This window comes from Brachionichthys hirsutus, chromosome 15, assembly GCF_040956055.1.
Source record: "Brachionichthys hirsutus isolate HB-005 chromosome 15, CSIRO-AGI_Bhir_v1, whole genome shotgun sequence".
NCBI classification, from domain to species: Eukaryota; Metazoa; Chordata; class Actinopteri; order Lophiiformes; family Brachionichthyidae; genus Brachionichthys; species Brachionichthys hirsutus.
In genome coordinates this window covers 289,601-303,921 of record NC_090911.1, presented here as the reverse complement: position 1 = coordinate 303,921, position 14,321 = coordinate 289,601, and the positions used below count along the sequence as shown (strand labels likewise).

General features: G+C 44.7%; 2 protein-coding genes across 2 annotated transcripts in view; one reads left to right on the top strand and one right to left on the bottom strand.

The window, feature by feature from the left end:
• Positions 1 to 271: 271 nt before the first annotated feature.
• On the top strand, positions 272 to 11,499 carry LOC137904250 (kinesin-associated protein 3-like). Its single transcript, XM_068748409.1, has 20 exons — positions 272 to 387; positions 1,478 to 1,609; positions 1,884 to 2,035; positions 2,927 to 2,988; positions 3,568 to 3,709; positions 4,551 to 4,650; positions 4,737 to 4,861; positions 4,942 to 5,040; positions 5,325 to 5,503; positions 5,578 to 5,740; positions 6,087 to 6,187; positions 6,262 to 6,370; positions 6,453 to 6,565; positions 6,650 to 6,815; positions 7,055 to 7,180; positions 7,427 to 7,525; positions 8,816 to 8,901; positions 8,996 to 9,149; positions 9,229 to 9,313; positions 9,776 to 11,499. Exons 1-20 carry the CDS (start codon positions 359 to 361, stop codon positions 9,876 to 9,878), a joined length of 2,325 nt encoding a protein of 774 aa, XP_068604510.1. The 5' UTR covers positions 272 to 358; the 3' UTR covers positions 9,879 to 11,499.
• Positions 11,500 to 13,571: 2,072 nt separating this feature from the next.
• Positions 13,572 to 14,321, bottom strand: part of dusp12 (dual specificity phosphatase 12) — a 6,160-nt gene continuing 5,410 nt past the window's right edge. The window contains exons 8-9 of the mRNA XM_068748782.1: positions 14,220 to 14,299; positions 13,572 to 13,998 (exon numbers count right to left, since the gene is read on the bottom strand). Of these exons, the coding sequence (XP_068604883.1) occupies positions 13,855 to 13,998; positions 14,220 to 14,299 (224 nt within the window). The 3' untranslated portion in view covers positions 13,572 to 13,854. The remainder of the gene's footprint in view (positions 13,999 to 14,219; positions 14,300 to 14,321) is intronic.

Below are 14,321 nucleotides of genomic sequence, written 5' to 3'. Positions count from 1 at the left end.
TCTGTTATTACTTTTATTTTCCTTCTCATTCTTTCCTTCCTTTTGCACGTATACTTATATTAGTGATATTATATTATTCTCTGTTAGAGCTATGTTGGATGAATATCACAAATGATCACACCTTTGGAATATTGATAGTAGATTTTGATATTAGTGTTTTTGTATTTGTTTATATTCCTTCTCATGCCTTCCTTTTGCAAGCATACGTGTATATATGTATGTCATTGTTTTGTTAATAAAGCTTATATAAAAAAAAAAAAAAAAAAAACACATCTTGGATTTGCATGTCAAGCTGTTCACGTTGAGATTTGAGATTATTCATACCAGATCAAGCGGAAACGCCTCTGCCTTTCGGAAGATGCAGGATGATACGCGCTCCCTCAAACGGTAACGGAACAAAGTTAATGGTTCGTTATGATGTGGGACACGGCAACGTTAGCTAGCTAACAGCGTACCGTTGTGCTGCTTTAGCATGATGTGGGACACGGCAACGTTAGCTAGCTAACAGCGTACCGTTGTGCTGCTTTAGCATGATGTGGGACACGGCAACGTTAGCTAGCTAACAGCGTACCGTTGTGCTGCTTTAGCATGATGTGGGACACGGCAACGTTAGCTAGCTAACAGCGTACCGTTGTGCTGCTTTAGCATGATGTGGGACACGGCAACGTTAGCTAGCTAACAGCGTACCGTTGTGCTGCTTTAGCATGATGTGGGACACGGCAACGTTAGCTAGCTAACAGCGTACCGTTGTGCTGCTTTAGCATGATGTGGGACACGGCAACGTTAGCTAGCTAACAGCGTACCGTTGTGCTGCTTTAGCATGATGTGGGACGCGGCAACGTTAGCTAGCTAACAGCGTACCGTTGTGCTGCTTTAGCATGATGTGGGACACGGCAACGTTAGCTAGCTAACAGCGTACCGTTGTGCTGCTTTAGCACGTTGGCACGTCAGAGTAATTACAACATGGCGCACCCTCTAAACATAGAGCTGTAGCAACACACGTAACACAACACAAGCACCCATAGTAGTTGCTGAGTGATCTGCCATTCCAGCCCGTTAGCCAGACTGTAAGTCACTGTGTGTGTGTGTGTGTGCGTGTGCGTGTGAAGCTAACGGGCTAGCATGATTCCTCTGAGAATGATAAGTGAATATAGAGGCCATTTTAATTGTCCTCAGATGAAACGAGCCAATGAGCCAGTTGATGATTTATATACATGAATTCATATTTATATACATGAATGAATAGTATTTCATGCCTGACTTAATGCAAGCATGAAACATGACCGCGGTGGCTTTTCCTCTGCTGTTAGTACATGTTTCTGCATGCTGTCGGGTATGGCATGCTGTTGCATGTGAATTCGGGAGAGTTCACGGTGGTGCATTACTGAATTTATGATAATGCACCTACCCTCAAATAAATGATTACCAAAGATTGGTTGTTTGCCTCATCCCTTTATATCTACTTCATCGCCCAAAGGAAAGTGACTGTTGGCAGTTTAGACGTCCATCCCACAGAAAAGGCCCTCGTTGTGCACTATGGCGTGGAGGCACTGATATCGGATGAAAATAGAGACCATATTCTGGTCGACCGCAGGGATGCACAAAAGATGTGAGTAAACTCGCCTCTCATTCTTAACACACTTTCATTACTTGTTTGTTGTCTTGAAATGGAGCATTGCAAGCTTCTTAATTAATCCTGCCATTGGTGCATTGGATTTCTGTTTGGATTATCTCCCCCTCCTTTCACTAAACCTCGAGCTCTATTTGTACCTCTTTTATTCGAGATAATTGCTTGAATCTGATATCTGTGAGAGCGCTCCATGACATCCTCATTCTATTACCCATCTTGCAATGTACTGCTTGTCTTCTCTTTCTTCCTCCAGTGTACGAGTGAAAAGTCTCTCTCCGAGTACAGATGTGGAAGCTTTGGCCAAAAAAGTGGTTGAGGAATGCAGACTTATTCCTGCGTCCCGTTTGCCCGAGGTGGAGCACCTCCTTTACTATTTGCAAAACAGGAAGTTGTCACCAGTGGAGGGCAAAGGTCAGTTGTGCTACCATTCTTGCACACCCTATATTCTAAATATGTTCAAATGTTCTGCAAAATGTGATCCTCATCCAATCTGACGTCGGGTTTGCATTAGTGTTAAATAAATAAAATAATGAATCGGCAGCTCTTAGATGGGAATGCTGCTGCATCACAATCTGGATAATCAGCAGAGCTGCTACTATTTATCCCAGAAACCAATTTAGTGTCTCTAAAGTTTAATGTCAAATGGATAACTAAGCAAGAACTCAGCCATGTGAAACTTGAATGCATTAACTACATTTAAATGGAACTTTTCCACAAGACTCAATGCCACAATAAAAGGAATGGAGGGGTTTGTTAACCATAGCAACATAACCTGGACCGCCATCACATTACTGCTGAGAGTTCTGCACTGCAGCTTGAAACTCTACTACTAACCTTACCCATAACCATAACCCGTTCACCACCTGTGGCACAAAGTTAATTTGCAACCCCCATGCTCTTGCTAACCAGCCACAACGTGCTAGAAACGTTAGCGTGGTTGTTTTACATGAATGGACGTGACTTTAAGCTCTAGAGTGGATCATCGATCTACCTATCTAACCTTACTAAGGCCATGTTATCACATTCCACGCATACAATTCTAGTTGTGGGCAAATGAAACATTCGTTCATTTCCAGGTTTACCATTAGCTGATTCCCAATAGTTTTTACGCTAAACAATCCCAATGTGGGTAGACTGTAAGAAGTAAGCATCATAAAAACAAGCACATTAAACATGCTTGAATACACAGACAGCATGTTCATTGCTGAACTATAAAATCAATACGATCGATTGATCACAGGTTCATCTTTTGAATAAATCGTAATGCCTAAGCGATAAACCTTTTTGTGTCACCAGCTGAGAAGAAAGAGAAAAGAAGTGCGAGGCCCAGAGAGCTGACGCCATTCGATGGGATGGAGGTAACGTAACGTCCTACTCCTTCACTAGCGTCTCGGTTTGGCCTCGGGTCTCCGCATGTTGCCCACTACGTTTCTTCTGAACCGTTTGTGACCATCCCTCAGCCTACCCACCCTCCTTATTTTAGCCTTTGTATCATGCAATGACTTTAAATGTGAATATACAGTATGAAGAGAAATGAACGAACCTGTGATATCGGCAGTGGCTCAGTGGGTTGGGAAGCGGAGAGTCGACCGGTTCAAGTCCCAGCTCGCTGGAGAGGGGCCCAGTCTACCTCCGGGGCACTGCCGAGGTGCCCTTAAACAAGGCACTGTCCCGTCCAACTGCTCCAGGCGTGCCATTCATGCCCTTCACCCTATGCCCTCTCCATTCATGTTACAGGGCCCCTACATATATGCATGTGTGTGGATTGTTAAAGGGGCCCAATAGCAGTAGGGTGAAAATGACAATAAAAGCGTTTAATCTTTAATCAAAATACGGTTGGGTAAAGAGTGAATCCTCAAAACGTCAAACGTAATTTTCTTTGTGCCTCGTTATTACGGTGGTGTGCGATTTTGATATTTCTTTGCATGTGTGTGTAGTTGAATGAGAAGGCCAGCATAACCAAAGTCGATGAGTATGTTGAGCTGCTCTATGAAGGCATCCCAGAGGCGGTCAGAGGCGCTGGTCTCATTCTGCAACTCGCCCGCAACCCCGATAACCTGGAGGAGCTGCTACACAACGGTATGCTTTGGTTTCACCTGCTAATGCTGCTATCTCACATGCATTTACCTACATTTACACGCTTATGTAAAAAGCTAAATGAAGAGGCGGTACAATCCTGCCCTAATTGTTCTGTGAAGTAAACTCGTAGATGAACGTGTAGATGAACAGTTTGTAGAAAACTAGTAGTGTCAGCAACAGCACGTATCTTTAGTGGATGCATCATGAAATACCCCTCGAGACCTTGTTCAATCTGAATTAATGACCAACTCTTACTTTTGACTGGTGCCACTTTGGTTTCACACCTGTATCTGTAAAAAGGTAGTCGGTCCCGAACTAAATGATTTCAAAGGCATGGCACCAGTTAGGGTGCAATCAATCACTTTTATTATGTTTTAGTATGTTATGTGTATTAGCGTCATACTGGTGGAGACTTCAAGAATACAATTGAAATACTACAAAGATGTTTTTATTAACTCTTTGATATTTTTAAAAATCCAAACATTCACTAACCCTGACATTGAAATCTGCCTCTTCAACGGCCAATAACTCCGGCGCAGAGAAGGGTAGGAACACACTATTTCTCCTGATGAAAGAAGAGACTTTAAGCTTTAATTCTGTATGTTCGGCGTTTGCATGGTCATATTAAATAATATTCTGTGGGGCTTGTATGGGCAAAATGAGCGAAAACTGGGGCGCTCGGCATGCAGCTAAGCCGAAAATGGCTGGCACTCAATGGGTTAAACAAGAAAAAAGTCTTAATAATGGGAATAAAGTAGCAATGACACTTGCTCTGCGTGCCGCTTCGCACCAGGAAGATGATGGAGGGTTGGGAAGCTCACGTTCCCCTCTGTGTGTGCAGAGACGGCTCTCGGTGCTCTGGCCCGAGTATTGAGGGAAGACTGGAAACAGAGTGTGGAACTGGCAACTATCATCATCTACATCTTCTTCTGTTTCTCCAGGTAGTGCAGGCAAACACACTCCATCAGCCAGGGTCACCATCCATCCATTCATCCATTCATCCATTCATCTTGTTCTTTCCTCCCAGTTTCTCCCAGTTTCATGCGGTGGTGATTCACTATAAAATAGGTTTGTTGTGTTTGAACGTGGTGGAACATGAGCTGAAGAGACACGACGTGTGGTGCGAGGACCTGCACAAGAAAAGTAAAGCTTATATCCTTCTGGCTCATTTGCTTCTCGTGGTCTTATCTTTTTGGTATTTGTACAACATGTAATCCTTAACGATCTCGTACGTGAGTCGGCGCCGGAGGACGGCTCACTGAGAAGAGACCACGACAAGGTGATGAGAAAGTACCAAAGCCTTGTGCCCAAGCAGGAACTGCTGATCCGAGGTACGCTCACCTGTCACTCAATGACCTTTCTATTGATACACCACTGCTGCAGACCAGAATGTGCATTTCTTTTTAAAGAATGATATTTGATAGATATTGCACACCTAAAACGGTCCGATCGTCGTTTACATGCTACATGCTCCTAGTCTTGGGTAGTAAATCCATGAAACGGGTTGTAGTATTTCCGAGATTTGACCTTTGATGGGATTTGACCTTTGATGAGTGAAGAGTAATGGTTTCCATTTCTTTCTAATGTGTCCACGGTCTCTTTGGCCCTCTTCCAGTGTCTCTATACCTCTTGTTGAATCTTGCTGAAGACACGAGAACGGAGCTGAAGATGAGGAATAAGAACATTGTTGGTCTGCTGGTCAAGGTTCTCGACAGGGATAACGAGGAGCTGCTGACCGTGGTGGTCTCGTTCCTCAAAAAGCTTTCCGTTTTCCTGGAGAACAAGAATGACATGGTGCGTGCAGAGGGACGTTGGGAGACGCGGAGGCGTCGTGTGCGCTGCTTTCACTGCGACTGTCTGGCTTTCAGGCTGAGGTGGATGCTGTAGCACGGTTGGCCCGTTTTGTCCCCTGTGAGCACGAGGACCTGTTGAACCTGACCCTGCGTCTGCTGTTCAACCTCTCCTTTGACTCTGGACTTAGAGCCAAGATGGTCGAGGTTGGGTTGTTGCCTAAACTCACCGCGTTGATGGGTAATAGTACACGCTGCTGTGTTGCACACACTAGTGTGTATTTCTTGATTCACAGAGAGGCAGCAGCGCGATGAATAAATGCTGCCATAAAGTTCTGTTTCTAGGAATGCCAGCAGCTTTATTGATGGTTCCGACTGAACAACCACTTAATTGATATGGAAGTACTTTCGGGATTGATTATTTTACTGTGATCATCCACTGACTTCTCATTTTGCATCAGGCTAAAGAAAACTTGAATGTGTGTTAGCTTTAATTTTACTGCTTTACTTTAGTGAGGCGTTTATATGTAGGCTCAGCTTTGCTGCTGGCATGGCTGTAGAATCTGACATGTCTCATTGTCATGCAGGCGATGATAACAATCGTCAAGTAGTGATGCACCTGTTGTATCACATCAGCATTGATGACAGCTTCAAGGGCATGTTTGCTCACACGGACTGCATACCTCAGGTAAGGGAGCTTTTCTGTGTGCTCATTTAGACAGTTCTGGTTCTGAAGCTGCAGGTGAAACTGTTTGTGTTCAGCTGATGCAAATGCTGTACGAGCACGGAGTGGCTGAGAACGAAGCCGACGTCGTAGCCATCGGCATCAACCTGGCTGCAAACCAAAAGAACGCCCAGCTGGTTTGTGAAGGTAACCTGGGCTGCATGCAGGTTTCACATCAGAGGAGACTTCACAGCCTGATTACAGAAGCAACCCGTGTTTCTGTGTGCAGGGAACGGGTTAAAGATGCTCGTGAAGAAAGCTCTGAAGAAGAAAAGCTGCCTTCTGATGAAGATGATCAGAAATGTCTCGCAGCACGATGGCCCAACCAAACCACTCTTCATAGTGAGTTACAAATAATGCACCGATGGTGGTATTACTGCCTCAGTGGCCCATGGAGTACATTATCTGCACTGTATTGTCTGCCAGGACTATGTTGGTGACCTGGCAGCAGAGATCCGTGCAGATGAAGAGGAGACTTGGGTTCTGGAATGTCTCGGGACGCTGGCCAACTTCACCATCCCTGACCTGGATTGGGAGTTAGTGCTGAAGGAATACAACCTGGTACCCTACCTCAAAGACAGGCTCAAACCAGGTGCTGTTTGGATTAGAGAGTACACATAAACAGCAGCAGGAGAAGTTGCACATCAATGCCATTTTATAAATGCATCTAGCATTTATGACAGAAGGTTGTGCTTTAGCAGTTTTTCTGTGAAACTCATTCTTTGATTAATTTGTTTTATTTAGTTTTTCTTTTCTGAATGAATTACTTTAATGATTACCATATTAATACTTTGATTTTTGCGTTAATTTGTGACTTGCGTGTGTTTCTAGGCTCAGCAGAGGATGACCTCGTCCTGGAGGTGGTGCTAATGATTGGGACCGTTTCCACGGACGCCGCCTGCGCCGCCATGTTGGCTAAATCTGGCATTATTCCGGCTCTCATTGAGCTACTGAACGGTACGTTACACTGCTGACCTTGTTCAGGACGCGCTCTTATATAGCAGTGCTGAGGTACAGATGTACATTTACATTCCCCAAGAAGTGACGTTAAAGACTTAAAATGCACATTTACATGCAAGAAACTTCTCCAGATGTATTTTAAATAATTATATAAATTATGTTTGCAGGCAGTTTGAAATATGAGAATTTTGAAGTTCTCAGCTTCATGATTGTTCTCCTTGTTTCTGTGCCTGTGGAATGTAGCCCAGCAGGAGGACGATGAGTTCGTCTGTCAGATTGTCTACGTCTTCTATCAGATGGTTTTTCACCAAGCCACACGAGACGTCATCATCAAAGACACCCGTATCCTTCCCACGGTCACGACGTCTATTTTAAATTTATAGACAAAGAATGTCTTTGTCTAATCACAGCTTTGCAAAACATTTCATCTAAAAATGTCCGCCGTGCTCTGCTCTCCCAATGCCGAAAAGAAAACGTTTCTTATTCCATCAAATCCATTTGCTTCACATCAACAATTTGAAGATTAAATAATGTAAAAGGTAATGACAGACAACTTGTGTAATGTCATAGAAGTATCCAGAAGCACCAAGATCCCAAACTCTATTTCGTTTTTGATTGTTTAAAGCACCGATCGCTCGCCGCCGATGTCCTTATTTTTGCTCCTCCACAAAGCCAGCCACTGTCTCCTCCTACTCTGCATTGAGATTACTGACCGGCCCGCCTCTGCGCCGCCTCCTGCGCCGCCCCCTACACAATCTTTGAAAGCGAGCGCCTGTTTAGCTTGGATGGAAATGTGGATGATGAGAAAAGACGTCTGGTGAAAAAGCAGAAATCTGGAATAACAATGACCTGTGCCGTGTTAATTATTTTATTACCAGTTGACTTGAGAAAATGTTTCACATGCTGCCATATTTTTGGCCATTTTTTTCCCTTTTGCACTATTAGAAAGAAAAGCTAAAAGTCAGGACACCTTATTGGTGGTTTAAGTTGTTTTGTTAGTTTCTCCTGCAGATACTTATTTTATTAACGGCCTCAAACCTTGTCATTTCCTTTTTATTTGTAAAGGCACAATACTGCTGGGCACATTATTTTTGGTGAGAGGCTCAAAACAGTTCTGCGAGGGTAATCTGTTGCTTTGTTTGTTTTTGTTTGTTATCGTCGTCGGCCAGAATCGGCAGGTCAGGCTTCTTAAAGATCGATGATCTGTGATTGGCCCTGGTTGCGCCCCTGGTTTAATGTACGGGAACTCTTTCTCTGTCTATTCGGCACTGCTGCAGCTTTCATTTAACGGGTAAAAGCAGGTCTCGATGTCTTCATGCATCTTGCTCAGGGTTTATACCAACAGTATTAGCTTAAAGGCTACATTGAAGAATGTACTTTGTTCAAATCGGTTTGGTGTCTCCCCTCTTCTGGAGACCTTGTGTACGAGTGAATGTTTCTGTGTATTTATTCCTAGGAGAACGATCCAACACTGCTTTTCTAGGATGCTCTCGAGACGTTTTGTCAAGAAAGAAACTAACACAACATTATTTTCTTACAATACGGTGTAGTAATATCCGAATTGTAATATTTGTTTGCTTTGAGCTGTCCTACATCATCACATGAAAGATGAGTTTCTTTAACCCCCTCTAGAGGCCCCTGCCTACCTGATAGACCTGATGCATGACAAGAATATTGAGATCAGAAAAGTGTGTGACAACACCCTTGATATTGTTGCTGTGAGTGAAATGCACGCTGACGCATGCGCACGGAGCACGTTAGTGTGCCCGTAGGCTGTTACATTTCTCTTTTACACGTTTCTTCATTTTCCAGGAGTATGATGAGGAATGGGGGAGGAAGATTCAGTCCGAGAAGTTCCGTTACCATAACAACCAGTGGTTGGATATGATTGAGAGTCGCCAAGCTGATGATTCTGAGCCATTTCTCTATGATAACGACAGCAGGACTGATCTGTTCTATAATGCAGGTAAAGAGGCTGGTGCTGGTGTCGCTGGGGAGAGTCCGGTCCGCCTGCCGGTCTGAGTGTGGCACGTTTGTGTGTTTAGATGGAGTAACCCCAGCAGACGGCTCAGTGAGCCTGGATTTATTCACCGACTTACCACCTCACAATGGAGACTTGCACCACATAGGGTGAGTTGAATGTTGATGAGTGTCAGCTGTCTCACAACGCACGTGATCCGAGTCAGCAATCTGATAAATATATTCATCATCATCGCCCCGATGGGAGCTCAGGTGAAGTTAACGCATTCCACAAAACATTTCTAAAGTGAGAAAATGGGAAAAATCGATGTTGCACTTAGGAAGATACATTCTTATTGAACGGCCACGGCGGCGCCTTCACCCTGCTCCCTCTCCGTGTGCTGGGGCCCCTTGATGCACGTGTTAGGGTGTGGTTGTTTCAAGGGGCCCGTTGTTCTAGGGTGAAAGTTCAATTTCACCGTGTGTGTCAGCAGATGATGATTAATAAAAGCATTTCATTTAAATGATGATGTTCATCAAACGTTTCATTTGGGTGGGGGTGATGATTATGCAGACTGGTCCGGTTCTAAGGCCGCTGCCCTTTCCCCGGTCTCACTGAGCGCTCTTTTCCAGCGATGGCAGCGACGCCTTTGACCTGTCCAGCTCATCGCCGGGACGACCGGCTACTGCCTACGGCTTCAGACCTGACGAGCAGCCCTTCTGTCCCTACTCGTAGATGTACACGGCAGAACGCGTGTGGTGTACTGGAACACGAGTCCTTGTGACTTTAGACTAGTTCAAAGGTTACTCAACGTCATTAGCCATTTGTTGCTGCTTCAAGCTCACTGAAGAACATTCAGTCATGCATTCATCCATTACGTTTTTGAACAGTTTGAGATTCAACATTTTGACTCTTCTGGCACATTTCAGTATGCTAAACTGCACGTGGACATTAAATATAATCACCTTATTATAATGCACTGCGATGTACATAGCTATGTTGTCTCAGCGCCACGGCAAACCAGGCATCGGTTGGTCTGGAGATAGAAACAATGTCGTTTTGAAAGTCAGCTTGCAGATGAGAAATGATTCTGGTCACTGTGTTCTGACTCCAGCGTCTACGCTGGTACCGACTCGGCTCACCACGGAGCGGAACACGATGGATTGGAACTGGTTGATCCTGCCAGTAGCTATGCTTGTCTCAAAGATTAAGCCATGCAAGTCTGAGTGCGCACGGCCGGTACGGTGGAGCTGCGAATGGCTCATTAAATCAGTTATGGTTCCAGTAACAATTTCTGTAATTGGAAATGCAAAAATAACTGCTGCAGTGGGCAGCAAACTAAAAAGGGGGGGTTCGTTTCATATTTAGACGTAAGACAATTTGAGCCGCAAGGATCACAGATTGTCTTGTCTAATCCGGGACATGTCGTTGGGGTGATTTCACGGTTTTTCACTGTCATTGTCTATCAGCAAGGAAGTTTGCACCAATGACTGTTACGGAGGCTCTCATTGGTTAGAAGGATCTACCCGTGAGCATGTATAAATGCTTCATGCTGTGTGAACACATGTAGTATGTTATGCATTTGCAGGGCATGGGTATACATACTGTATAACCTATAGACATATTTGCATACAGAAATGCTGATGCATGATTGTCCTCTTTATCATAATTTATTTCTGTGTATTTGTATTTGTATTGTTTTTTGTGCCGTTTAAGGCATTGTAAACAGAAGTAAACATTTCTTAACTAGATGTTCATCTCGGTCAATGCCCTTCATTCTCCTGTGTCTTAATACATTAGATAAAGTACCACATTTAAATTGTTGACTTAAAAAATAACACTACTGTGTTTACAAATGAATCCTTTGGTTTGGTTTATTGACCATTTTCTAGCATACTTTTGAAATGGGCCATATTTCCATCGTTCACTTCACTTTTACCGGCTTGTCCCTCGGAGGGACAACTGCTTTGTTTTACAGCAGTTACACACATTCCACAACGTTTAAGGGACACATAAGACGCAAGAGTTGAGCAGCATCATTGTACGGGTCTACATGATAAAAACGGTGCTAACGGGTCACTTGCATACATATACACAGGCAGGGTCGCCTCCTTTCAGTGGCATTCGAGGCCCCGATGGAGAGCGGTAGTAGTAGTAGTATCAGTCCTCTAGCCTAAAAGCACCATGGCAACTGAAGAAAGGGCTTAGGGCTTTGTCTCCTTGGGTGTTGGAACGTTCTCCTTGGAACGGGGAACTCCTTAGCAACAGATAACCAGAAACTGTCCAAAGGAAGATCAGCACAGTTCAGCTTTAAACCACCATCTTGTTCCAGTTCAGAGTTCCTCTTGCTCCTTTGAAGTCAGGTCCTTTCCAGCACCGGATGCTGAGCTGTGTGGGTCCCCCCAGTCAAGGCATTCCGTGGAGGCTGAATAGAAATAAAATGAAAACTTCTCCTCAAGAGGTTTCAAATGTGGGCCAATCAGCTCGCTCATTGCAGCAGCGTTCCCATCATGCAGTTCCTCGGTGAGTGGGAACATCTCAAGATGGCCGCGTCAGGGCGGAGCATCTCGTTTACCTTTACAAGCTGCAGTATTAATGTTTCTGCCGCAGTGTGGGACTTTCTGATTTAGCTACAAGTTCAGCAACGAGGTAGCTAGCTTTGAGGGCTCTCTCCTTTACCTTTGTGGTTTCTCTAAAAACAGTTTCCTGTTTCTCATTGTTTGTACGTAAGCGTACAGAATAGTCCATCTTGTTCTGAACGGGGTGTTCCGTTTGGAGACGGCGTTTGAGCTTGCTTGGCACCGTGGAGTTATTGGATAGCTTCTCACCACACACCAAGCCCAGCGGAGTCGGTGCCGCTGCATCCCCGGTGAAAGTCAATCCAAATGAGAGATAGCTTTCTCTGTATCGCCTCGAGCTCACCGTCTTTTCTTTATTCTTTTGTCGATCACTCATACCAGGGCCTTCATCTGGGTCCGGATTTTGTCCAGGGTCCTGTTCTGCATTTGCATTTTCTCTTCTCAAAAACGTCTCCATCACTGTCACTCCTCGTCTTGCTGTGATCCCAAACTGCCTCTGAGGATGACCCTCCTCAAAGGGAACCGAAGCGCTCACAAAGTGTAGAGTAGGCAAAAGCCAAAGCATGAAGAACTGGTTTAGGGGAAATATTTGTTTTGTTTTTTAATAAATGCGTTTTTTTAATCTACCACACTGTAAATGCAGCGCAGTTGCGTGACGTTTATTTTGAAATGTGTGCTCTTATTTTGTAGTGCAGGGAGAACGCACCACAACGCTTTATTACAGCGCAGACACCGACAATGGTTCGTTAGGTGAATTAGATCATTTCACACTGGTTGGGAAACGCTGCTCCACGGAATAGACTAGAAATAGAAATTGGATGGAGGGTCCGGCATCCCGTTTTCAACGGCCGTATCTCCGTTATCAAATGTCTCAACTTGTAACTCGGTACACTTATAGATGACACATAGGGCTATAACTGAGGTGACGGACAGGTCGATGTGATTTACGGTGTAGACGTTACAGGCGCGCAAAGCTTTACTTTTGCCATATCTCGGGAAGGAAAGGCCGTAGAGACGCGGTTTGGACTGGACAGGAAAACTGTAAGCGTAGCATCAGAAGTAGCCGGGGTGACGTTTTCCAACTTAGTCCGCTTAATAAAGCCAATTCGATTGTCAGGGGTAAAACTCATCCTCTGAAGAGAAGGGATGATGGGTTTCCCACACACCTCCCACCACGGAGGCTTCTGGGAAAGGTTAATCAAGTCTGTAAGGAACATTTTCAGACGCTGGATGAAGACGGCCTACACACTCTTCTGTATTATCAACAGTCGACCAAAAACCGAGGCTTCCACTGACCCGGATCTAGGAGCGCTTACGCCCAATCACCTCCTGTTTCTGAAGACAAAGCCATCGTTACCACCTGGACTGTTGGGTAAACATGAGACACAGTATACGGTGGACCTATTCTGGAGGCGGTGGGCCAGAGACTACCGCGGCTGCAGGAGCGACACAATTGGCTCCATCCTTCTCGCAACTTTGCCGTTGGAGACATTGTGTTGATAGTCGACGACTCAGCGCCACATCCCGGATCACAGCAGAAATAATCCAGACACTTCCAGACCAGTTTGGTCTCGTTCGATAGGTACGGGTCAAAACGGAGACAAACACCTCGGGCAGGCCCGTCACGGAGGTTTGACTCCTACAGGAGGCCGAGTGAAGTCGTATCCCTCATCCTACAAATGTTAAAAGGACTTGATCTCTGGCCCAACATGTTAATTTTGTATAGTTAATAGCACCTACCGGTATGTAGGGGCCAAGTTACTTAATATATGTTAAAGGATAGAAAACAATCATTGTAACTTTGGGTTGAAAGTTTATTTTTTAATTTAGAGATTATTATTTTGGTTTAATCATGAAAGTGTTAATCTGTTAAGGCAATCTGAATTACTTTACGTGGCATTTTTGTTGTTACGGTCACTTTAAGAGAGAGAGTTCTCAATTGCTCATAAGTGTGAAGGTCGGGCACCTTGAAGGAACTGAGCCACGCGGTTTATTGACCGTATTATAGTTCAATCAGGAGGAACGATCCAGTGAAATGGAATAAAGGAGCCTGATTGTCAATGAGACTCGAGCGCTGTGGGAGTTTCCTGCGTCGTTTGGACACAGACGAGTAAAGCAAGGCAGCCTGACCCTCAGGTGTGTTGCTTTGTGTGCCGGATCTCATCCACTCTGTTGCGATGCAGCTGGAAAGCAGGAGTCACCCAACGCCCACACGAACACCGACCCCCACACCAGCTGAACGAGCCCAGCTTAGAGCTGCACTTCGGACACAGCAGCTACAAACAGGAAAAGACAGTCGTCCAAACAACGAGAACCTGACAGCAACCGTTGCGTTTAACGTCATTCCTACAGCAGCTGGGCAGGAATGTGTTTGGCGTGAGAACTGGGATGATCATTTCAAATCAAATTTGATAATAGTGGAAACTTAATGTAAGACAAAACATAAAAAATATATTATCGGCCCCTAAGAACGCATTTCCTGTCCTGTGTGCTTTACCTGCCCATCCATTACACCAAGTAGAGCCTGTTTCATCCACCGCACTGGTTCAATGAAGTAAGACGTGCATTGGATTTCTCCTATGCAACAAATGACACTCAT